This window comes from Strix uralensis, chromosome 3, assembly GCF_047716275.1.
Source record: "Strix uralensis isolate ZFMK-TIS-50842 chromosome 3, bStrUra1, whole genome shotgun sequence".
Classification (NCBI taxonomy): Eukaryota; Metazoa; Chordata; class Aves; order Strigiformes; family Strigidae; genus Strix; species Strix uralensis.
The window spans coordinates 80,004,252-80,030,949 of NC_133974.1; the positions used below are offsets into that span (position 1 = coordinate 80,004,252).

Consider the following 26,698-nt stretch of genomic DNA (forward strand, 5'->3'; position numbering starts at 1 on the left):
CAGCGTTTGTGGGGTCCGGTGGCGGCGGGAAGGGGCTGAGGGACGGCTTACGGGGGCCAGCGGGTCACGGCACCGCCAAAGGCGGGCGGGCAGCCGCGCAGTTCAGCCGTTAACGCCACCCCCCGCTTCAAACTTCCCGCTCGCGGTGCCGGTGGCCGCGCTGCCTATTCGCCGCCGCCGTTTCCAGGCGCTGCGGTGGGCAGAGGCGCCGGGCGGCCCGCGGCCTCCCTCCGTCCCCTTTCAGAGCGGCACTGAGGGTGGCCGCCGGCCCGCCGCGCCCCGGTTCTTCGGGTCCGCCGCTGGGCCGGTGCCTCCGCCAGCAGCGGCGGCGAATCTGCTGGGCTCTTCCGACCGCTAGCGCAGTTTGGGCGGTTGTCAGGGAGAAACAAGATGGCGGCCGCAGCGACTGAGGAGGACACGGAGCTGCGGGACCTGCTGGTGCAGACGCTGGAGAGCAGCGGGGTGCTCAATAAGATTAAGGTGGGGGGAAGGGGAGCCTCTCGCCCGCGCACGCCTCGCCCAGCGGGGAGGGGGAGCGCTGGCTGGTGCCGGCGGCGGTTAACGGCCCCGCGGGGCAGGGGGGGCTGAGGCTTTACGGGCTTCGTCCCCTCTCGCTGCCGCTCCCAGCCGGTGCTCCCGCCTGGGGCCCTCGCTCGGCGTCACGGCCTGGCGGTGGCGCCTGCTCTCCCCGCGGGGCTCCCCGGCCGCTCGGCCCAGGGCTCGGCGGGGAGCCGTGTCCAGCTCCCGCCTTGCGCCGTAGAGCTAGTACGTGCTCGCCGTGGAGGCGAGGCCCGGCCGCCGCCTGGGGTCTGCCCGGCGGCCGCAGGAGCCGCGAGGTTGCCCAGGCGGGGAGAGGGAGGGGAGCTCTCAGCCGCCGCAGGGAGCCCGGCGCCCGGCTGTGCGGCTTCGCCCTCGTAGATACCGTGTGGCAGCAGGAGCTCTCGCTGCTGCCAAACCCGCCGGAAACTCAGCCGCCGGGTGGTGTGGGACACGGTGGATAGAGGTTCTGCCTCGGTACGAAAAGCCCCTGTTGAAAATTTCAAGCAGGAGTTCTTGAGGGTCGCTGTTTAAACGTTGTTCTTCTTGGGCGTGGGTTGCTTGAAGTGTGGCTTGAAGGCTTGCTAAACCTGGAAGCTCTCTGGGGACGCTGCCTGCCTACAGGGGACAAATAATGCTATGCTAAGGACAATATATTGGAGATAGTGTTGTAGTGGAGTGTACACTATTTCCAAGCCTGTGTAGCTTGAGCTTGTGTCAGAAAGGATATGAAAATTGGTTCTGTGAGTTCTTGTTCAAGTTAAAATCAATAATTGCTGTGTATAGCAAAGAGACATACTGATATAAGAAGAATAAGAACTGCTGGATTCCCTTACAATGTAAAGGAGAAATGAAGTTTGGATTTCAGATAAAGTATAGTGGAATTTATCCACACTGTTCTATTTAAGCCTTCAAGAGGTGGATGATCATTACTGATATTTCAGGAACAGTTCAGTAACTTAAGTGATTAATGGAAGTGAGAGCATCTTTGTGCATGTACTTTGAAGTTCACTGGGTTTTGAGCCAGCTGTCATACTTTTCAACAAAACAGTATTATTAAAAATGCATTGTTCTTGCATTTCAAATGGATAATATAATAATAAGTAAATGAAGGTTCTAGCTGATGTAACTGTGTTTTGAGGAGGGAGACCCTTTTCTAGGTAAGTGTCAAATAGGCCTTTTGGGACACCTGTTAACCTCTCATATAGTGTTAACCGGTAAAATGATAATTGAAAAAAGTCACCAGCCGATTAGGTCATATTGAGCATGTGAGCTGCAGTTTCCTGCCTTTGTGTAGTATGCAAGTTTTTGTACTATGGTTGCCAGTTTGTTGAGTTTTACGCAAATATCTTTATTGTTGTCCTCACTGTTGTATAATGCTAAAAGTGTGTAGTATCCAATATGGCGTAAGGTACCCTTAAGGCAAACTAGCGAATGACTTAAAAAAATACAAACTGCATCTTATTTACAAGATTATGTCTCTTTTTAATACTAGAAGTTACTGTTTAATAATTGGTATGCTTATGGTTAAGGCTGTTCATTTGAGGAATTCATGGTGTTTTTTCTGATCTGTAAACCTTAATTGGCACACAAATTTGATGACGTCTGTTACTTGAAAGTATTAATGACTTACAGGATTTATTCTGCTAGTACCTGACAAAAAGCCTAGTGTCTTCTAGAAGAATTAAGGATGAACAAGTCTTCTTAAATCATTAGCTTTTAATTGAATTTAGATTATACCATGCATTAAAAAAAATTACCATCCTTTCATTAACATAAATTAAACATAGTTGTGATCAATAGTGTTTATCTATTCTGTGTCAGTATTTTTTTATTATGTGGTAGAACTGAATAAGCATTTACATGTTATCAAAGCAGTTGTTTATTTTATATTTCAGAATGAGTACTGACCATTTTTTAAAGATGGATGAGGCTAGAAAGCTAACTATAATAATGTATCTGAGATCTATTGAAGTAGATACGTTGAAGAGAAAAATACATGGTCAATGTATAGCTGAATTGGTATGGAGCACTGTACAGCTCTGGAAGGATTAGAATTCAAAGGACTTATTTCAGTAGATAGAAGGTATCAGGCTATCAGCTAATACATTTTGTAACATAATGACTGAGTAATTGTTAGAAAAAAACTTACGATGCCTTTGTTCTCTAATACGGCATGATTTGATAATGGTTTGCAGTTTATTAATTCTTATTTTGAGATTAATTTCTTGGGCGCATTGGTATTGATGTAATTATTTAGCTGAAAAAAATGTTACTTGTATGACACTTTAAAAATCTGTTCATGATTTTTCTATTTACCCTAGACTTTGAGCACTGGAGTATTTAATGAAGTCATATTGTGAAAACTGGAAGATGTGTAAATATATTTGCCACTTGCAATGAGAATTCCCTGGCTTCTCTAAGCTGCAGTGTGTAAAGATACTGTGGATATTTGTACTTTAGTGAAAATTATCTCTGATACAGTGTGATGTATGCTGTACAAGTGGAGATGTTCTGTCTTGAAGAGAATGTGATCTTTCTGTCTCCTAGGGAAGCTGACATCATCAGAGCAAGAAGAGCCGTTATACTTCTTACTGTGTTCCTTTGTTATTTTGTTTTGGTTTGTCTCTTTTAATCTCTTTTCTTTGGGAAAAATAAGTTTATGCCACCTGATTTTTGCATCTTCTCTGGAACTTGCTATTGCTACAAATGTGAGGGAGATTAGCATCACTAATATCATATGACTTGTAGTGCTTTTGGCCAGCTGATGCTGTTGTTACTAATTTCTTGCTAATTTGGTTCAAAACCTAGACAGCTGAGGTACTGGCAAGTAATGTGTTGTTAGAATAAAAATACTGTTTTTAAAATGGGCTGTTAACTGCATATGCATAGGTCAGTTAAAATTGTCTTACTTGCTTTTGCATCTTCATTCCATGTATTATAATGAACAGTGCTTTTAAATGTCTGTGAATTATTAATTGTCATAATGAGTATGTCGCACAACTCCAGTGTAATCTTCTGTTTTCTGGATGTTGTTTTTCGGTTGATTTTTTTTAAAGCAGTTCATATCAGAAAGTCAAGTCATTTCTTGGAATCAATGAGAATAATTTTTCAATGTAACATCTATTTCTTATTTTTATAAATTAAGTAAAATATAACCATTTATAATGATTTCAAATCATATGTTAAATGTCAGTATAGTGGTATTAACACTGTGGATGTATCCTTCTTTTAGGAACAGGAGAATGAGAACTTTGTGTCATGTGGAGTAAGCACGTGAAAAATGTAGCTGCAAGTATTTAGAGTTTGTGGCTTTTAGGTGTTTACTACTTCGTTTGTGGAATGGATTCTTCCTATTTCTTTTTCTAGCATTCTTTTCAATTACGCTGCCAGCAAGTTTGATTTTCTTAGCCAATTAAGGCTGCTAAATTGAAGTTTTTCACTGAAGTGGACAAAAAATGGTCATGCAAACTACTGGTCGTGCTCAAAGATGAGAACCTCACAGACTCTGCAGAGTAACATTGGTAGTGAAGTTGCTGTTTACCTTCTGGCACCAGCTTTGGATCTGTGATGCATATGGACTGGTACAGACTTTTAGCCTGATGCATACAGGGGTTTAGCCTGGGGTGATCACCAGTGGTTAGACTGCTTAATGCTCTTCCAGTCTTGCTCTGTGTCTGCCGAGGTGTATGACAGTCATTTTGGAGTCAGGAAGTGGAGATGCTGAAAGTTGTACAGGAAGGTGCCCATGTGCCATTGAATTTTACATATGCCAGAGATTGTTTACGTTTGTGCACACATGGCGTTGTTTCATAGCACTGGAGAAGATGCAGTTATACATGCCTGTGCTTTGCCTGGAAGATCTGTAAACAGTTTATCTCAGCAGTGATATGTTCTTTTACCCTGCAAAATCTTATGTATTACTTTAATCATTTCACTGCCCTAAACATAGATTTACCTACGCCATCCACTGATGCATGTGTTAGTAATGATTAGTGAATGCAAGCTTGCAGGAGAGTTCTGGCCTGTGGCAGATCTCTGAAGTGAATGTCTCTGTTATTGACACTTGCTGAACTTGCCTACGTACCCCTTGTTTCTTAGGGAATGCACAACATTGCTTGTACGTGGCTTCAAAAACTATGTGTTCAGCTACTTAAGTGGGTTGAGAAGGGTGGTAACACGTGCATTTGGCAAACTGAAATTTGTATTATGCTTTCTGCTAATGGATCTTTAATGAAAAAAAAAAAAATAGTCCCAGGACTTCCTCTGCAAAAGCTGCTCTAGGGACTTGAGGACTCTAAGGGTTTGTAGAAATGATGTTGATATGTGCATGAAACAGCAAGGCTTTGTCAACTAGCAGACAGTGTTATCCTCAACTGTACTACATGTACAAAGCATTTAATGAAATTAGTGACCACTTTGATCTAGTATTCCACAGCATATTGAGATGAGTGTTGTGAAACCATTGCTTGTTCATCTAAAATATTGCCTCAGGAGTAGAAAGTGTGAATGAAGTTTGACAGAAAAAAATTTGCTGATATCTTTTTGGATGTGTTTGGATATCAGGATGTTTGCAAGTGCATTGCGTAGCTATGCAAGGAGACTAGTGTGCAAGGAATAAGCCATATCCACAGTTTGCGTTTAGTGCCTGTTATAGGAAGTCAAGATCTTGGTTGCTGATACGCCTGCATGCTTTGAGGCATAGGAATGAGTTTGAAATCCCCAGATGCTTTCCTACCGGAAAATATTGTCTCAAGTTTTGTCCTAGGACAATAAACTCTTGTGTTTAAGTGCCAGACGAATGCATTCCTGCACATTAAAAGACAAATGCCACAATAAAACTCCAGGGGCATGCTACATACCTATGTGTTGCATTCTGCATGTGGGAGGTAGCTACAGGCAACAGGTCATCTGTCAGTCCTGGACAGTCTCCATCTTATCCTTTTACTTCTTGTGCAGCATCTGTCTATGTAAGCTGCTGTGGATGGCTTTTACAAGTGTATTAAATCAGACTAATGACCTTGTTAAGGCAGGTGTTTGTTATCTTACAGTTAAGAGCATATTCCCAAATCAGATTGGCATTTTTGAGATGCTACCTAAAAATGTGTTTGGGGAGCTCTTGAGGTAGTAAGAACTGTTTTCCCTCATCCCAAGGAACTGCAGACTGAGGGAGCTGTTTTCCTCTGCAGTACTTCAGATACATGCAAAAGGCTCTGTATTTAAAATAGGATAAACTTACCTAGGTTCTGAAGAGAGATACTGCAGCCTAATGCAGAAGAGATGCTTTTGTGGATTACAAGCTTCTGATTTACAGTACAACAGCAATCAGCAAGAGGCAGTGCTGTCTGATGAACTGTAGATGCCTGGGAGGAAAAGAGAAAATGTACTTTTGTTTCAAAATACTGACCTGTACATTTTGCTGCTGAGTACAGACAGCAGTTGTCATATACAATGTTAGCCTTACTCATTTCAGCTAAGTTCAGTGGAATCAAATTGCCGTCTCGTTGGTTTGAGCTTTTGCCTGATAAAACTACTTAGGGATAGAAGGGAATGGGCACCTTCCACAGGATGAGAAAGAAGCCTGTGGGTTTGGTGGATGCAAGAGTGGCAGGTATACACTGTCACTTGTCAACATCTGGCTCTATTGGCATAACCCTGTTCCACTGAAGACTTAGAAAGGATATGGGTGGGGATGTTGAATATCAAGCTTTGGTCTGCTTTACTGTCAGACTGTGAATAAAATTCTTCAAAATGTATTTGGATTATTTGAAAACTGCTAGTGGAATGAGGCTATCTGGAATAGGGGGATGGCAAGAGCAGGTTGTAACCACGTGTGGAACACTGTTTGGGCTGGTGCCAAATGGTACTAGGTCAAAGACACACAAACTGTTAAGTTACTTTAAAGAAAAGGGATGGGGGGGAGGGGAGAAGAGCACTGTGTAAATGGATTAATCTATGCAGTTATATAAGCCTCCATATCTGCTGGTGGGAGCAGATTGCTGTGACCATACCTGATGAAATTTTTTGGTGTTCAAGTTCTCTGTCATGGGTCCTGAAAAGCCTATATGACACTGTCCATCTGACTGTCCAATATGATTCATCTCCTTGTATTGGGGTGATTTTTCCTTTGGCCTCAGCTTTGTTATTGTTGCTTTTTACTTTTTTCCTCATGAACTTGAGAATTACTGCTTTAACATCAGACAGATTCAAGTGTATGGTTCCATGTCTAAATGTATTGAGATGATATTTTGAGAATATCTTGCTATGATCTGAGCAGTACCCACCTCAAAGGACGAAGGTCAGTGTGTTGGAATGGTGAAAACCTTCCTGGTGCAGATAGTACAGGAGTGTTTAACTTCAAACTTACTGTCATGCTCGCAGGATTGAAGGACCAAGTGGAGGGCTGCTTCTCTGTGGGAAGTCTGTAGGGTGGTATTCTAGACGATGCAAGTGAGCTAAAGGGAGGTGTAGTAAATACCAGTGGCATTATCTCCTGGTGATGAGGTCCTGACCTTAAGGATATTAATGGAAATAAAGGTGAACCTGCTATTAATGGGGAATGGCAACATCTGGGAGGAATTGACACAGTGTTGTTAAATAAATGAGAAGAGGAAGAAAACCACCTTGGTCTGTATTTAAAAGCCACTGGGATTGACCTAGAGGAGTGGAGCAGTCAAACAATTGCAGTTATGTGAAAATAATGACAGCTGTGATATTGTTCCAAAATATCAAACAGATCAGACTCTGATCAGCTGGTGTCATGGCAACTACTTTCAGACAACTTTCTTCTACAGTCTCATGATCCAGACCCTTAAGGGGGTTTACCCCTACGCACATGTAATTGCTGGTGTCTTTTATTTTGAACGGTTGTAATAGCCAGTCTGTTTCATAAATGCTTTGTTATTCTTCTTGTCCTTGCTTTCTGTAGCATCAGTGGAAAATAAAGTCAACCTTGCAACCATTTGAAGTTTTTCATAGTGACATAAAACTAAATAAACTAGTCATTAGCTGTTGATCAGAAAATTAAATGTAAACTGATATTGTAAGAATAATATTTAAATTAATGAGTTGTAAGAGGATTTGCTGATTGAATGCTGTACCCCAGCACCTGAAAAAATGTAACTGCAGTGTCAGTATGACCACTGTGTACAACTGTGGTATTCTTTTGATGGGAAATCTTTTCAACTTTTTACTTTTTGTCCTTTAAAAAGGTGTCCAAAGAGGATTATGCTTAAAAAGGAAGTGTTTATTTTATTTTTGCCATAAAAGTTTGTGGGTTTTTTTAAATTATTTTGGTGGGGGGGAATAGTTACAGGGTAATCCATGTTTACTTACCTTTTGTAATATACGTGAGAAAATCCAGACACTCCTCATGTTGTTCTCAGTTATGGAAATCAATCTTTCTTTAAAAGCTTGCTTTCTGATTTGCTCTTGAGAAAACTGGCATACAGAGTAGCACTGTCTTTTATAGTTTATTACTGCAGTATTATCTGCTGGCTACTTCGAAATGTCAGATTAAAAGTTCAGTGGCAAACCACTTCATCAAATGTAATGTATGTTGTCCATTTGGTATGTTCAATGAAAGAAGTAGAGGAAATTTTAAGAAATAGGCAAGGCTTATTCAAAACAGTCCTTAGAAGAATTCTGATCTGTGATATTAAGATACTCAAAATCAGTTAGGTAAAACCTCACTAAAGGAGTATTTGAATGACTGGAATAATGCTCTCTTTTCCTTGAGAAATTGTTTCTTTAAGCGTGATCCGAGAAGTAATCATAGGAATTTGTGTATCATAACATTAACTTTTAAAATGTATTATCACAAGTTATTTGTTCATGTTTCCTGAATGAATCGTAAATGAAGGGTAGGTGTTTCAAAGCTGCCTGAATTAGCTGGATTTTTAAGTCTCAGAAGAAACTAATAGGGAATAATGTAAGTAACTTGGAATCTTTCTGTGTTTGAAGAAATAATTTAGGAAGTCTTGTATCAAATCCTGACACCCCCCCCTGTTGTTCTCAGACTGAAAACTCTTCTTTCTCAGCCTCAAGTCACATTGCCTGTAATCTTAAGTGTTTTAATTGCACTGGTGTAGATTACAATCGATGCCAAGTTGCTTGAGGAGAAACAAATAGCTGTTAAGGTCCTTGCAGGCTCTTTGCATTCTATTTGCATAGGGAAAACAGTGCTTGTAGAAATGCTGTTTGGTTTTGTTGTTTTTTTTATTTGGCAGGCAGAGTTGCGAGCAGCTGTTTTTTTGGCATTAGAAGAACAAGAGAAAGTAGAGGTAAGACAATCTTAAAAAAATCATCAGCATCCTGATAGTTCTTAATGTAGAATTAAATATAATAGCTTTTAATACTTTTTATTTGTGAAATGTAACAAAATTATGTATTGCTGCCTAAGAGTATGATGCTTAAAGAACACAAAGCAGGACTATCAGGGTGTTTCCTGATGTTTAGATACAGGAATTGTTGCATAGCCTTTTGAAACTGTAGCTTTAAGTAACTATCTCTGCTGGTTTTAGATTGCTTCTGTCCAATTGACCAGAATAACTAATATCTTTTCCATCAAATACTTCTTTAAGGAAAAAAAAGTATCTAGTTGACTGATCAAGATTTTATCAAATTGGAATAATGTCTTTTGAAATTTGAAATATTATAGTGGGATTTTTTGACAAGTGTATTGTGAAAGCAGTATAATGCAGTTACTTGCCAAGTATGCTAATGCTTTTGGTGTTTCTCATAAGGATGTTGTAGGCTTACTTCAGGATAATTTGCTTATATTTAAGAAAGAATGTTGAATTAAGAGATGGACTATGTACTGATACCTAGACAATATAATAATATTAAGGATATGTGATACTAGCATGATTAACAATGCTGCTGTGGTATGCAGACGCTAGTTTTGTGACCCCTTCTGCTGCTGGCATTGCCTTGTTTCCTGTGTCTTTCCTTTTTCTAGAACTAGAGAGGAGAGGGTGCTCTATGTCCAGGCTCTCTGTTTCAAAAGAGAGAAATGGAAGACTGTCACATTACTGGTTAAATGGTTGTGCTCTTTCTGGAAAACTGCACAACTGAGATGACATTATTGTGACATTAGTAAGAAGAGGAAGTAGTTATTCTATGGTATGAGATTCCATATTCCAGAAATCTAACATAAGATTGCTGAAGAAGACATAATGGAAGAGTGATATAGCAGAACTGTTCCATCTGTTATGGGAAGCTTCAGCATATTATAGACTACCCAGAGAACAACCTCCCAGACTGTCTGGAGGTAGGAGATAAGGACTGGAGAGAGATTTGCTACAGTTGGTCTTGGCTCACCCTTTATTTCAAAAGGCTTAAATGTATCATGAGATTTTAATTTTACGCTGCAGAGACACTGGAAATGTATTAATACTTATCACTATTCTGAATTCCTAAATATTAAGCAAGATGTATTTCTTCACACAGTGCTTTCTTGTGTCTGCTAGCATTTACAACTATAGTGATAAATACCTATAACGAATCCTTTTCTTTGAGTTAGGTTCTTACCCAGGATTTTTTGGTATGTTAGGAATGGCATTTAGAATTTGGTTTGAAAAACCCCTGAACAATTTTAACAAAGTCAAACATAGCAGATTGATTTATTGCTGTTTAAAAATCAAGGTTGAAGAGGGCAAATCTAACAAGGGAGAAAAAACATTTTCATAATATCTTTGAAGGTCTTTTAATTAATAGGAGATCAGTATTGATTTGTGAACCACTAATTAGTACAGTCTACGCTTTGTCTAGATGACTTGTAAATTCCCATTTTTTAAAAAGTGGGACTGAATTTCCTTAAACAAACTTGGCACTATGTTAGAGGAGCAATTTGTGAGGTTAACTGCTTAACTTACCTTTTTAATCATTAAGTAAATAAAAATCAGTATGTCATTAAGAATTCTGGTGAAATTACTCTAGCTTTGTAGCTTTTATAATAGAAACACTGAGACCATTTTAATTTGCTTAAGTAAATGTATGACTGCAGCTTTTACTTGCAGGCAGTAGAATTAATACAAAGGTAGATTTTGAAGAAGTGAATTACATGTGCCAGGTGCATTGTGGAACAGCCTACACCAAAATACCAACTTGCTGTGGCTTTCAATTTCTTGCTAGTATAAGGATGATGTTAACTACTGTTTGGTTTTTTCTTTTTGATAGAACAAAGCACCTCTGGTAAATGAAAGCTTGAAAAGTTTTTTAGGTACAAAAGATGGTAAGTTCTTTGTTTAGTATACTTCTCAAAATAATACAAATAGGAAACAAAGGATTACGTCTTTGAATCTTTTATTAACAGTACAGTCTTCATGACATAAAGGATGCTTTTGTTCCTGTCAAATGTCATAATTACTAGTCATTGAGAACAGAAGCTAATCTATAATTTTTGAAGTTAATATTGCTTAAGTTATATTTTTAACTGAGGTGACTAATGCATTTAAATCAATATTTCATGATGAGTTACGATTATGCTAACTCAGAGCCATTCTAGACCAATAGAAACAGTAATCAGTGAAAACTGACTGCAGAGGTACAGGAGGGAATGCACACATAGGAGAAATGCCAAAATGGTGTATTTAAAACAACTGAATAGTTTAAAAAAGTAATCTTATGCCTGAATTTTGTAGGCAATCTATGTTCCTGCAGTATTTCTGATTTAAATAATTTTGATATGAAGGCTGAATTAGAAATTAGGGAATTGGTATACAAATTAGCTCTGTGGTGGTAGTTTGCTGAATGTCTAAATGATGCTTGTAGGAGTGTTGAATCAGTGCAGATGTTCATACTGAAGCCATATTAATGTTAAATCTTTGAAGTAAGAATTGTTTCTGTCTGGTGTATTTTCACTCATCTCATTTCCTTTTTAGGTCGCTTGGTAGCAGGTCTTGTTGCAGAATTTCTACGTTTTTTCAATCTTGATTTTACATTGGCTGTTTTTCAGCCCGAATCAAGCACAGTAAGATATACTGGTTTTATTTCTATGCTCTGCTGATTGTTTGGAGTGCATGGCAATGAATACAGAAGCTATAGTAGATTTAAGTCACTTGCTTGTGTTTGTTCTAAATAATTTTTTATATTTAGTCTGCAAAAGGTACTTATTGCCATAAAGACACATATTCCAGGAAAGTGTGCTAATATGAGTGAGTATTCTCTTTATAAAAAAATCAATGCTTGAGAATATGTTAATTTTGAATTAACAAATTAATAATTTTTGTGAAATCATATAACAGTATATACAAGAGTACTGCAACACTTTTTGCCAATAAATTTATTATGTCATGATATTAAACTAGTATGAAAATTAAATACGAAAATTAAAATAATGTCAGTAATCTAGACTGAGAGAAATTTCAGTGAAATAAAGGACTTTGTGCAGATGTACATGACAAAAAGTGATTGAATAGAATAGCTCAGTTGGAAGGGACCTACAGTGATCACATAGCCCAACTTGATTGCTTTTAGGCTTTTGATACTGAGTTAGAGGCTTTTTATCATGTTTGTCCCTTTGTCTCTTTTTATGATATAAAGGTTTTAATAGCAAATTTGCTTTTGAAACAGTTCATTTAATTGAAGAATTTCTCTTTACATCTCAAATGCTCATTTTTATTCTTAATGTCAGTTTATATAGTTAATTTATTAAAAATCCAACTTTGTTAAATCAGTTAATTGACTTCTGTTTCTCAGAAGTTCATGTTTCTTTCTAGGGGCTTAATCAAAGAAAATCCCATGCACCCTTGTCCTTTGCTAAATATCCTTAGCTGCATTTATTGCACTAGGATACATCTGTACAAAGATTCATGTTCATGCTACCAAATCGAAACAGTCATGCTTTCTGTCATGTTGCCACTCACTCTTGGGAACACTAATTCATTCACAATGCAAAGGCATCTCACTCTCCTTGAAATGCCCCCTTCCTTTTTTCAATAAAAGCATCTTTTCCACCTATTACAGTGCCTATATGAAATCTGGCCAAAGTTAAGCAAGTTGGCCAAGACTGCTGTGTATAGTGCTGAAAGATTTTATTTGGTGTTCCTCTACTAGCTCCTGCCTCTGAGCTATCAGTTGTATTGTCTATCCTCCGCATTTCAGTGTGCTTGAGTAGTGGTGGCTTGCTTCAGTACTTGCTTGATGAGTGTTTTGATAGGAAGTGTCACTAAATAGTTGTAAGAGTTCAAGATGAACTGGTGCCCTTTGCAGCATTGCCGTTCTGAGGTTATGCCAACCAACCTGAGTTTACTGCAACATTCTGCTTCGGCTGTAATGTGAAGTTCAGTTTTTAAAAGTGTACTTTAATTTTTCTCCTGTCAATTTTTTTTTTGGCTGATATTGAATTACTTTCATCCCTGTTTCTCTCCAAACCCATGGTTTTTTAAAGTGAAACAGAGACTGTAAGTGTTGGCCTGTGCTGGTGTACTTCTATGTGCACGGGAATGGGGGCTCTCCATCATCTGTGAATTTGCTAGAATCACTGGCTACGTGTCCTAGGATCCACTTTTAAAAGTGATAGACTAAAGTAATTTATCCACATAGATCCTTAAATCCTGAGCATGCTAATGATGAGTACTTGCATGTTTAAAACAACTTTGGATGGTCTGTGTTCAGGTACAGATCAGAAGTAAATGATGCAATAGGCTATCGTTACTTTAGTCCACATGCAACAGGAAGTCTTAAATAACCACTGTTTAGTCAAAATATTGCTGTGTTAAATAAGACCAAAAAGCTTTAGGAGTTATACTACAAAATATATATTGTGTTTTCTAACAGTTCTTTCTGTGTTGTAATTTTTTTTTTTAAATGTGTGTGTTTTCATCCAGCTAAATGGCCTTGATGGTCGAGAAAATTTAGCTCGAGATTTGGGAATTACAGAAGCAGAAGGTACTGTGGGTGGTCCCCTGTTGTTAGAGGTTGTTAGAAAATGTCAGCAGAAAAAGATTTCAGGCAGTGGAGAAGTAAGTAGTGTTAACATGTAATTTCTTTCTTCCTTAATAATTCTTTATTCATTTTCATTTCAGTGATTTAAAAACTGAAATTAAGAACACTTGGCTATTGTTGTAGTATTATACTGTTTCAAGACTTTATTTTACTATATTATGCCTTCAACATCAGAAAACAATTCTGAAAAATAAAGATTATGACTATCCTATTACTTTTAATGCCACCCTAGTACTCTTTACTAATATTCTGCTACAACATAGTAACACGGAGTGAATCCAGTTAAATGACACAAAATGATGTGTCACTTATTTTCTAATTTTTAGTGTGGATTGATAGCACTTTTACTGTACCTGTTTTCTTTGGCATACTTCTAACTTTAATATGACCTGAAAAGCCTAGAATGGGTTTTGTTAAAAGCTTTAGAGCTGTTCTAGAAACATATGTGTTCAAAACTAAATATATGGAAGTATTGAACTACCTGAAGGCAATGACAGTAATATTTTAATGGAATATATAACCAAGTTGTTAATTAAGTGAATGAAATCCAACCAAGAGCATTTAATTGGTCTCTGTTGTGATTGTGGCTTAAAAGAAAATTCTCTGCACCCAAGATGCATTCAGTACCCCAACAAAAGATTAAACTCAGAAGTAGTTGTTGTAGACTTCCTAACATAGCATCACGGTGTCACAGTTTGCATACCATCTGAGGAAGGCTGGCAGCCTTGTTTCTTCGTGCATGGTATTATGACAAAATTCAATATATTTTTAATAAGTGTTTATGTGAAACTTCTTAGGTGGCTCCAGTTCTAAGTGACAGCCTGTGCCTCACATCGAAGTCATCTGATGGAAGGTCAAGTACACACCCTATATCAAATAAGGTAAGGTTGTTTATATATAATGAAAAAGCAACATAACATACATGAGATAGGTAAAAGAGAGAACTCCTGTGAAACTGCAGATACGATGGCATTCACTTAAATGATCTGTAAAGTCCTGTATTGTTCCAACTGGGTTGTTGACAGCATGTGCACAGGGTCTCTGCGAGACACAGACAGGTTGGAATTAACTTGTCTGTTTATGGGACAGCTGACTGATTGCTGTTTGGGATTGATAAGGTGTTAGGATACAACTGTTTTTGTTTTGGGGCCTGTGGCTTTCTTTTCTCTGCTTTCTGTTAGCATAAAAGCTGTATTAAGTAACATCTTCCAGGCCTCTAAAACTTCTTTACATTTAACTGGAACTGATCCACATCTTAAGAATTAGGGAAAAGTGTAGGACACAGAAAGGAGCATGATCACTTAAGCTTCTTTTCCACAAGAAACCAGTTACCCACTACACCCAGTAAAAAACAAAACAAAAAACAAACCCCAAAGCAAAACAACCCTGATTCAAGTACTAAAGTTTGTTCAAATTATTGATGTAATCTGATCACATAAAAAGTTTTAATAGCTTTTTCAAGATTACTGGAAATAACTTGGAAGCTTTCCAACTCACTAGTGAAAGCTGAGAAATGTAACACTGTGTGGATTTTGTTGTTAGTTTATTCATTTGAGAGAGGGAGTGATAAGGATAAAAGAAAATAAAATGTCAGCTCAGTTTGGATCTGCTTCATTTTATTCCGGTTCTTCAGTTCTTGCCATGCAAGACCAGAAAACTATATAAACTATATAAAAATACAATTTGAAAAGCAAGCTTCATTTCAAGATTGAGTTACTTTATTAATAGCTGTGCTTGTTGATAGTACCTTAAAAGCTAATATTTCTGTAACTGACCTTTGAATGGAAAGTCTAATGTCAGACCTGCTTTAGAAGTTAATTCTTGCTTGGCACCAGCTTTTAAAACAAAACAAAACCACTACAAAGATCTGAATGCTGCTTAAATATCACTGTTACCAATACTGTTGCTTCATACCTGAGCCCCTGCTTTTGTCTTAGGGTGGTTCTAGATTAGCTAACAACTACTGGAGATGAGTTATGTCTCAAGTGTTCCATTCTCCCTTGCATATACCACCTTTCATCTTCAGGTTTAAATTATTTGAAATAAGTAGGTTAGAAAGAGAAGAGCTAAGTGTTTGTTATATGGCTTTTCCTCAGGAAAAGAATATTTGTCTAGGGGAGGAAAAATTGAGTTCCAGTAGCTTGTAAATTGGTTTCATGTGGGTGTTTTTCTGGGTGTGCACGCACGTGTCTCAAAGGTGGTCGGTCCATCCTCTGTCTGGTATGAATCTTATTCCTATATGTTTGTTCTTGACAGAACTTTTGGCAGTGCAGTTTTGCAGGGCTTCTGTTTGATTTGGGTTTTGAGGGGGTTTTTGTTTGTTTTTGTTTGGTTGGGTTTTTTTAAACTTCTACCCTTTTTTCAGTGATTGAATTTAGCCAGCCAGTCCAAAATACATTAGGGCAAGGCAGACAGGCACAAGCACAGAGGAGTATAGTATCTTAAGACTGGTTTCATTAGGAAACTAGATTGACAAGAATGAGTTTTAAGTGATGACTGGAAACTGCTTTAGAGGAGGTGTCATGGATTAGTAACAGTCATTCCTGTTTAAGATTATAAGAGGAATAAATGACAGTCTTAGTTCTTTTATCACTATCGTTTGGGCCTGTACAAAACAGGAACTCCTGTACCTAGCTCAAATAGTGCTGTCCAAACTGGGTAGAAAATAAATATAAACTGTATCTGAATGACTTCCAAAGACTAGTGCTGTTTTCCAGAAGTGATACTGTATTGCAGCGCATTGTATTCTTCTCTGTGTTGAGGTTGTCAGAATTCTTCTTCAGGCTGCTATTGACTATTTAGATGCACTAATCCATAGATGCAAAAGATTCTGTTCACTGACTTCAGCTTAATGATAGCGATTGGAACTGGTCCAGTCAATAGTGGCATTTTGTTAATGTGTATATACTTAATCCCCATAACTATATGGACACAGGAAAGTGATTCTAAGATTTATTTTAAGGTCTAAGTTTCAGAGAATCTACCAAATAGGAGTATTTAATTCTGAGCAAGTAGTGTGGTAAAAGGTCATTCACTGAACCATGTTTTCTTTTTTTAAGGGGTTTTATCATTGTCAGAACATCACAGTTGAGTTGAATACTTATGGCATGCAGCAGCAGCCAAGGTGATGATAAGAACAATTTCATTTACATACTCCTCCTGGTGTGATGAGGTTGCAAGTAGAATATAATTTCCAACAAGTTAACATTTATGATCAGGCTTTTTATATCCTTTATACCCATCTTCTATGGCAAGCAAATCATAATTCCATTGCAGTGGGAGATAAATGAACATGTTCTGGAAATGCTTTTTATAATATACTGCTGAATCCTCCGTGAAAATATATTTATCTCAGAAATGGGAGAAAATTGATTTCTGTGTGGATGTTTCTCATTGTAATGCAGCCAACAGCTGTTGCTTACTCCCCTAAGAATAAGTAGTGAATATCTTAATGGAACTACAGTTCTTAGATATATTTTTTTCCTGGTTCTCTCTTTCCTTGGCAAAGGCAGGATGGGAAATATTCTGTCTGTGCAATGCAGTTGGAGTAAAAATAATGTAGAAGGAGGAAACTTTAGCCAACCCCAGCTGGAGCAGGATGGAACAGTCTAGACCTGAACAGTCTAGACTTCCTGGTTGAAACTTGATATTCTCTGGTGGTTTTTCAGCAAACCTGTGAGCTGAACTGGCTCTGACTGTGACTTGGGAACCAATACGTGTAATGTAGAAGGGAGCATGTTGGGAGAGACCAAGGCCACAGCTCTTGGCAACAGCACAGAATTGCATTTGTTTAAATGCAGGTGTGAAACCACACTCCGACTTACCTTTTTAACACCATTAGTCTGAAACCCAAGGTAGGCATGTTCTTTGAACCCTTAGCTGCATTTAACCTATCACTACAATTTGAAAGTATTTCACTTTTGGAAAAGTGAAATGATGTATGAATTCAAGCAAAGGCCAGCTGTTGTGCTTGTAGTTTCTTAGATAAGATAGCAGCAGCTCACTCGCTCAGGTCCCAGAAAAGAAAAGTAGCTGTAACTTCCCTTTTACTCCAGTCAGGGTATCACTAAGCTCTTAACAACAATTCTGTTCCTCTAGAATAGGAAATTAATATTGTTGTTACTACCACTTACTCTTTCTTTCCTTAGAAGACCTGAGCTGCTGCCAGCAATTGAATGTGGTTCTGTGACCTGAGATAAAATGACCTTGGTAGGCCTTTTTCAGCTTTCATGGCCTACAGTTTGAAAATTTTACTTCAGCCTTCTGAATGAAAGTTAATGACTCATAAAGAAATATTTGGGACAGTGCAGCCTCCATATTGGTTATCTGGATTAAACAGTACTGTTGATTTTGTTTCAAAACTGTTGCTGTTCTTAGTGTGCAGGAAGGAAGTTAACGTAATAAATAGATCTTTTCACCGGCTTAATTTTACTAAGTCTAGGGCAAGATAAAAATTGCCGTATTGCTTGCTAAGTAGCAAGATGCTGTTGTTTAAAAATAAAAATAATGTTTTTCACAACAGCTTGATTGGCTAGGTAAATTTGAATATTGTCTTTTAGGCCAAGAAGTTTTGCAAAGATACAACTTGAGCTGTATTTCTTGATCTTAAAGTTAGCGTATAGAATAGTCTTTACATGCTTGAGTATCTGTAGGACTGAGCCATAAGCATGATACAAAGACTGAAAGTTATGTACTCTTAAAGACTTGTTTGTGTCATTTTTGGTTTTAGTATTTGGAGGGAGAATGTGTCGATAACTTCAGTCGTTTTATGCTTGCTGCTTTAAAGCCTAATATTGCAGAGATTACCGTTTAATATGGAAGTTAGAGTAATTTGCATGGGTTTAAACTGATTTCTTTTGAAGACAATGGCTGTAATTAACAACATTTGTTTGTAGATGAGTTGCAAAGTAACACTAATAAAGCATCGTGTGACTTTCAGGCTGTAAAACAAACAAACCCTGTTATGTTCAAAGCTAGGAGGTAAGAATCAGTCCGTAGATTTCTTTATTTCATGACCAACATCTTTTAAAATTGATTGCTTTTATAATAGAGGTCATCTAGGTAGCAAAGCAATGTGGAGGAAGGAACAAAAATTTTTAATGGCAGCAACAGTAAAGAACATTTCCTTTCTAAAGTGTTAAAACAACTTTTTTCTCTTGTGTGATTCCTGATGACACTAATGAATTCCTGAGAAGTAATAATAAATTTGAGCTAACTTTTTTAAAAGTGATGGTAGGTGTATATTGTATGTTGTGTGTTTATATTACCACTTACAGTATTGTAAGACATAAATACTTATTCCTTTCAGTGAGGGCTTTTTTCTTTATCTTTCAAGGCTGCTGAAACCACTCAAAGTGATACAAGTGTCTCGTCAGGGGAAGCAAGCAAAAGAAGCATTCATTTTCTGCCTAATGAAACAAAGCTAGATCCTCAACTAGAAAACAAAGACTTAAATACCAAAGAAAAAAGTGATCCAGGTGTGGATGAAGATGATGTAGAGGGAGATTCTTTTTTTGATGATCCTATACCCAAACCAGAAAGAACTTATGGCTGGTAAGTAACATGGATGTTCTACTTAATACAGGCTTATTTTGTCCTCAGTGTGCTTGCAGACTGCTGAGAGCTAGCTGATGTTTGATTATTTGCACTTGTAAATGCGAGTGTTTAGATCTGTTATGTAACATTTTGTTTCTGAAATCTACATTTTTATGATTCTATTCTTTGAAATGCACAGTGTCATCTGGGATCTCATGAATGTACCATGAATGGAAAACCTGTCTCACTTTAAGTTGCATCAGTTGGACTATATAATGTCCCCAGCCTATTTCTTTGGTGGAATGAACGTGTGTGAGGCACAGACATCAGTGTTTCTTCTCTCAGCAGAGCTGCGGCGCTGATCAGTACTAAAGGAAGCGGACAATGCAAGGGATAGTGCTTTAGATGTCTATATGACTTTGTAAGGAGTACAAAAAAATCTGGTGAATGTTCAAACTGGCTCCATAAACTGAGAGTAAGGAATGTTTTCTCACAGCTGAGGGTTTCCTCTTGACATTGCAGCACCTTTTGTGTGCAATTCTGTTTTCAGTGAAGTGTTTTTGTTTCTGCATATGCCAGTTTTGCAGATGCTTCTGAAGGGCATTTTTTTATTGTTCATCTATTGGAGTCTGATGACTGAAGAATACCATTTGAAGCAAGAACTAGTGACTGAACTATACAACAGCTTTGTTATAAAACTGAAAAACCTATCTTTGTGTTATCATGTCAGGTTATCTTGAAGCTTAGTTTAGATATCTCTAGTGAGAAATGCTGCAAGATCATGGTGTTCTTTTGCTGTGCTCAAGTAATCTGAGCATTGTTCTAGCTTAGTAAGGTTACCAGAAGAGGTTGCAGAAGCATTTGCAGGTCAGTTTGACAGTAGTTCCCCTTATGTTGTTTTTTTCCCCCAACTACATTGATAGTGGGCAGAACAACATAAACTTTTGTATTATTGCTACAGTAGATGCTTACGCTTGGAATGGGATCATTCTGGTACAGCACAAAACAATTGCACCAGGTAAACTAGGTCTCCTCTAATAAATTAACAGGCTCTTTGAGAATGATTATTTATAATACAGCTTTTGTTGGATGTATTTAGATGGAGTGGAATTTTTTTTCCTCAGAGCAGTGATTTTTCTCTGGAAAATTTTCCGTGTTACAAATAACCCTACTATGGTATTTCTTTTCTCTTATTGGAAATATCAAGATTAAAACCATCTGAGTGCATTTATTCCTCCTTACTCAAGAGCTCATTTAACTAGCATTTAACCAAAGTCTAACCATTGAGCAGGTGGTTATTTTGCCATAAAATAGGTTTAAATGATAAGTTGGGAAAACTAGAAAGGCTGGAAAAACTTCTGGCTAATAATAATATTTACTAACTGTTCAAGCATTTTCATATGACAAGAAGGGAAATTCACTTTGAAATTGGATAAACTGGTTTTCTTTTAAATGGTGACAGAAGAAAGGTTCTTAATTATTCAGTCAAATAAGGATTTTTTTCCTAGTAGAGAAACTCCCTACCGAAAAAAAATATTTCCAAATTATGTGTGTCTGTAGTAGGGTCACAGTCCACTAAGTAGTAACTTGTACCTTATAATGTTATTGTGATGTAGCTATTATAGTAATGTTTCATAATAAGGGTTGCTGTATATGTTAATAATGAGCTAGCAACTAGTTGTGACTGAGCTGTCTCTGCTGAGTCTTTTGCTTCTACCTTCCTGGTAGCTCCTCTAGAGGAGAGAAAAGAACATATTCTTCAGGTGAAATCCCTTTGTGGTATGTTGTGCTGATGTGCCCGAGTCCCAGGGGATGAGTAAGTAGGAGAGGCACCAGCATCGCTTGATTTGCAAAAAGGTAAATGACTTATGGGAGCTTTGGCCATTCTGGTAAGAAGAGTGCGTTATTGAGGAAGCGAGCAAGCAGTTACTAAGGACAGAGTAAGAGATGATCCAGGCTCTCATTGCCCTTAGTTCTCTGACCTGTTGTTCAAAATTTTGAAGTGTTTTACTACGTGGAGGTATACATGGTGATATAGATATAATGAACAATTCAAATGTTGTCTGTTACTAATAGGAATGGAATCACAGTAACAAACAGTTCTGGTAATACTAAATGTGAAAATCTTGATCTCTTTTTAGTAGTGTTTCTTCATCTTTTACTTGCAAGTAGTATTTGAACTCAACAGTTTTAAGTAGATGAATGGAATAGATACTAGCCGAGTGAACTTAAACACATGATGATGAGATCTCTCTTGCTATAACTGAGAGGTTTTCATTCTGTGAACTAACTGCTCTTAGGATTAATAGTTTTGTCAGACATGATATCTTTTAAAACTAATTTAAATATGGATTTATATCTGAATCTTTCTTCTTTTGGCTGCATTTACATGGGGGGATAATGAAAGGCCCCCTGATAAAAATAGCGATGCTGATGAAGGTGCAGGAGCTCTGTCTGTGAAAGAAGGCAGGCAGAAGTCTTTGCACAGGTGAGAAAGTGGCTTTCTTACTGAATGTCTTGCTTGACACTTGTGCCAGTAAACTCCTTACTGTTTTTAAGATTACAGAATTAATAGTCCTTTCCCCTTGCTCTTTTTGCTGTAAATATTGCTGTTCTAGTTCTATGACAATTTAGTAAATAATAGAAAAGAAAGTCACTATGCACATTTTACAGCTGTGGACTACTTATTTATTTGGTTCGTTTTAGGAAAACTGAAGCTAATAAAACAGGAGGTCTAGTATCCCTTTCTGATGCACCGCCTCTAAAAAGTGGGTTAAGCTCCCTGACTGGTGCTCCTTCACCAAAGGAGTCTGATAGTAAGTTTCCACATGTTTGTGTGTTTTGATGAATGTAGGAGATACTTCCCATAATTTGATGAATGATCTACACATTCAGATGCAAATGTGATTAAGTATGTGGCCCCCTTCTGGTTGTAATGTGCTTTATAGTAATGCTTGTTTCACTCAGTGATTGCATACTAGTTTTGATATATTATGCTGCCATTGGGGCATCTTATGTTTTGGAGTGTGAAATGCTTATTTACACTCCTTGGTTTTTTATGTATATGGAGCAGTTTTCAGGAGTATAAAATTCTACTGCTCAGTTTTTAACTGAAATGAACTTATTCCTTTGTATTGTTATCTTACGTTATTTGCACAAGTTCTTTAGGGATATTTGCTTTCATGTTGTAAAATCTGATCCTGAATACTGGGAGATTGTCCCTGTTTGCTACTCATCTTTTTAATTGTTAGCAGAGTTCAGACCTGAAAATTGGATATAATACTACCATACTATACTATTAAAATTATATCAGGTTATTTCAAAAGAACACTTGTTATAAATGGTTGATGGGTATGTTTAAGTGGGATCTTATTAGAGTGTCACAGGTCAAATTTCTGATACAAATGCTTTTGTTCTGTTACAGATTTGAATAGAAACTCTGTTTTGAAAGACCTGAGGTTGGTGAATGCAAAACTGGGATCACTAGAATTAGGCAAGTACTGCTAAACATGAGGAAGCTCTGATATTTTTAACTGTAAGTTCTGGCCTGGCTTCTTAGAGGAATCTGAGAAACTGAAATGCACATATTGAGCTAAAATCTTCAGGTTTTACTTCTGTCACTCTTGTTTAACACCAGTGTGAAACTTACTGAAGTTAAGAGCAAAATCTGTTCTAAAGAAATACAGAAAAGTGAAGACTAGTGTATTGTATGTGGAATAGTATTTTACACATGCAGCAAAAATTTGATTCATTCTGAGCATATGTTTGCTCGTATCAAGTGATAAATTTTGTCGTCTAGGCTCCTATGAAAAGAGGGGTTTTACATTTTTGGAAAAAGTTAGACAAGTCTTGTCTCAGTGTTTTTCAGTGGCATGTTTATTTGCTCTTCAAACCTTTGAAAGTTGCTTTGTAAGCTTTAGGAGCAATATAAAGGTGATGTGATATAAGAAATATCAGGTCTCTCAAGATAGACCTGCCAAGTATTTAAATGTGATCTTCAGCAATGTAGTCAACATCCTGAAAATGTATGTATGATAATTAATAACCAACATAAACTCCTTTTCTCTTCCTAATCTTCACAAGTAATTCAATCTACTCCCACTCTTGCTTGCCATCAATGTATTTTGGTGCAGGAATAGATTTATTTTTTGCATTTTCTGAAGAGAAAACTTTTTTGATTAATACCTTTTAAAAATTATTTAGGAAATGGAGATGACGATGAGTATGCTGATGACTTCAACAGGTAAGAGAAGGATGATACTGCAGCAGCGTAGTATTTCATGCATTGTAAGCATATCCACTAGCATATTTGAGTTACTTCATAATATTTCAGCTAATCATTATTGCTGGAGTTTGTCAGTTTCTTTGAACTCTGTTAAACTTCAGTTTGCTAAAAAAAAACCTAGACCCCTTTTGTGTAGGGGGTAACAAGCTCCTTAAAAACCTGGTGCTAAATTTAAGATGATAGGTTGTTGGGTTTTTGTGGAAGGTGTTTGGCGTTTTTTTCCTGAACCATGCACTTAACAATGTTTTAACACTTTAATTAGTGCTATTAGACAATTAATATGCTGTGTACTGAAATATTCAGCTAAAAAATAAAACATCATGAGTAGTCAGTAATAAATACTTAACAGCTTCATCCTTGTGATGTGAAGGTATTGGTGTTGTAAACTGCAGGACTGAGGCCTAAGTATTTATTGCTATTTATCATGGCTTCATCTAGATAGAAAGCTTTTAGGTGTTATGGGTTAAGTAACTTCATATTTAATCTGCTAGGAATTGAAATCCCAATCAAATGTCAGGTATAAAGTGAAAGTGAATGTAATGCCTGGGTGTTTGAAAAGTAAGTCTTATTTCTACATTTATTGTTTTCTTTCTTTTTAGTACTAGTCACCGCTCAGAAAAAAGTGATATCAGTATTGGTGAAGAAATAGATGAAATTTCTGTGGAAACAGAGTCAAATGCCAGTGATAAAGTATGATTCTTTTAAAATTATTATTTTTGACATTCTTTTTGACTTTTTTTTTTAACCTTCTGTGAAGGAATATGCCATTGTTGTAGGTTCCTAGGATACACGTTAAGATTATATTATTTGTTATAATTCTGTATTTTTACACCAAGTGTTCCTGCCAAGTTAGATACTATACTGATTAAAAGACAAAACAAAAACCCCACAACAGTTGTTCAGTAGCATAATTCACTGTCTGTTTCTAGACATGTAAGATGCATTTGAGATTGATTTAGTATCCAACATAGGAATGTCTTATCCCTGTATCTCAAGACCTGTCTGAGCACCTCCTAAAGGAGTATGAAATCTCACTGAAAGAGCTTGAGGCCAAAAGGATGGGATGCTATATGAAAGACTATAAGAAATAATGTTTACTGTTTCTATGATTTCTGAGTTTGTAATTTCATTTATTTTTTAGCTTGAAGGCATCACGCAAGACCTTACCATTTCTCAGTTAAGCGATGTTGCAGATTATCTAGAAGACGTGGCATAGAATTGGACAGCAAAAATGTTTGTTGTGCTGGACTAGAAGACTGCTGTGGACTGTTAATTTCAGACAATCACTTTTTGCTGGAATGTCCACTCCCTATTTGTGCCTTGTGTTTCAAAAAGACTGTAGGTGGAGAAGGCTTTCAAATATTCTTAACAAGAACTAAATGAAATAGTGCGTTCCCTTTTGAGTCTGAGATCAGAATTATTTTCTTCATTTGGTTCAGCCAAACCTTTTACAGCAGGAGGTGGATTTTCAAGCAGAATGTCCATTGCTGGCAGTGGGCATAATAAAAACCAGTTGATAAGAGAACATCAGAGAGGCATGTGGCTTTATAATGAACTTGCACTGTTATTGTAACAGTCTGAATTTTTTTAAAGATAACCAAAGCAAGAACCTTCAGAGGTAGTGGTTCGACTCACGCTTCTTTTAACACAGTTTTGTCAAGTCAACACGTAGTACATATTTATGGTAACTTTAGCCACAGTACCTAATTGCTCCAGACTTACTTGAAACTGCTGTTTTTCAGACTCTTCTGAAAGTTGGACTTATTTTTTTTATAGGCATATCAAATTGAGAGTATCTAAACTCTCAAATCTAAGTTTAGCTAAACTTAGCACTAGTCTTAACTCTGAATATTCTTGTTTAAATATGTTTGTCCAACCATTGATGTTAAGACCTAAGCTGGTTTTGTATATGATAATTTCATTGATGTTACCTGTTGTTAAATCATAAAAAGTAGTTTTGTAAGGATCCACAAATCATTAACTTCTGGTTTTTGTTAAGTTTTCAACAGTGTGGTAATGGTTTGTGGAGCTTTTATTATTGAGGGCTCTTCATGTGCTGTAAGCTCACTTTCGTTCTTGAAAATCCTTGTTACAGAAAAATGAGCGCCAAAAAGTGAAACCACTAACCTTCTGTGTTTCAGATTCTGACTGCTGTACAGAATTGAATCCAAATATTTAAAAATGCCATGCCGAAGACATTATGGACACTAAGTTCTAGCTAAGAGCAAATTCTTGTATTTTCATTATACTCTTGCAAAACAGGGTCAGTAATGGAAACATTGACATTCTTCAATGATACTGTTGTACATGGCGCTGCTATAATATATAGGTCATGGACATATGTAATAAACAGGACTTCAAAATGTGCACTTTCTGAACATTGTAAACACATTTGGAAAATATACATGTAAGTGAATATAAATAACTTAAATTTTTTTTTTAAGGCTTTGTAATTTTTTTCAGGAACACTGTTGGCCTCTCATCAGTGGTCACCACAGTGGAAGTAGCATGCTAAACTAAAGCCATTGGTTAAGCATAGAGAGCTGCTACTAGCATTGGATGCTGACTTAAATCTTTTTTTGCACTGGGCCAGCAGGAATGGAGCAGTGCTGGGAAGTTAGGCTTGTACAGTACATAAATGATTTAAGAGGAGAGAGGGAAAGTGTGCCTTTTATTTATGTGCACCCCAAAATAGCCAGCAAAAAAGTATCAGAATATATTTAGTCATGGTGTTAACTTTTAACTTTGTGCCATATTGTAGCAGCTGGACACAGAGGAGAATTTTTTTTCACCCCAAAAAAATCAATGTGCCATAGACTTTAAATAGTAACAGTGTTGTAACATACGATACATCCTGTGTAAAAATTCCTTTAAGTATGGGGGAACATGTGCCTCAAGATACTATATACGAAAAGTTGGGTTTGGGCTTTTCTTTCTTTCTTTAAGAGCAACAGCATGTCTGAAGGAAATAAGATTCCTGGGAACAATTGATTTCTGACATTCATTTTTAAGGTGTATGGAATAATGTACAGACAGTGTTGTTTGGTTTTTTACATGTCTTGGGAAAACATCATGTTCCTTACCTGTTAGCTGTAGGATATGTGGCAATTTATCATACCAAAAGAAACAAAAACTTTATTAAATGATTTCTAATTGCATTTGAAGATGTGGCCTTTTAAATAACTAATTAGATATTTTAAGTGTTAACATGACTTTTGTTAACAGTGAAGTGTTGTTCTCTTACCTTGGGGGTTAATTGGAGACTTTGCACTTTGGCTCTAATTTAAGGAAATGCCAAAAAGTAGTAAGTCTCCATGCTGTTCCTCCTGTGGACTTTTACTGAATTGTGTATAGTAATTCAAATTACAAAATAAAGCTATTGTGCTGGCTAAA

General features: G+C 37.2%; 1 protein-coding gene across 2 annotated transcripts; it reads left to right on the plus strand.

Moving 5' to 3' along the window:
• CEP43 (centrosomal protein 43) lies at nucleotides 1-26,698 on the plus strand. Of its 2 annotated transcripts, XM_074863017.1 has the most exons (13): nucleotides 1-480; nucleotides 8,766-8,819; nucleotides 10,717-10,771; nucleotides 11,421-11,509; nucleotides 13,368-13,502; nucleotides 14,283-14,366; nucleotides 18,821-19,038; nucleotides 21,428-21,508; nucleotides 21,727-21,836; nucleotides 22,445-22,513; nucleotides 23,224-23,263; nucleotides 23,905-23,995; nucleotides 24,447-26,698. In XM_074863017.1, the coding sequence occupies exons 1-13, from the start codon at nucleotides 391-393 to the stop codon at nucleotides 24,519-24,521; spliced, it is 1,191 nt and encodes a 396-aa protein (XP_074719118.1). In that variant the 5' UTR covers nucleotides 1-390; the 3' UTR covers nucleotides 24,522-26,698. The 2 variants fall into 2 exon arrangements, with proteins under 2 accessions (XP_074719118.1, XP_074719119.1); XM_074863018.1 differs by lacking the exon at nucleotides 21,428-21,508 and having other exon boundaries at nucleotides 10-480.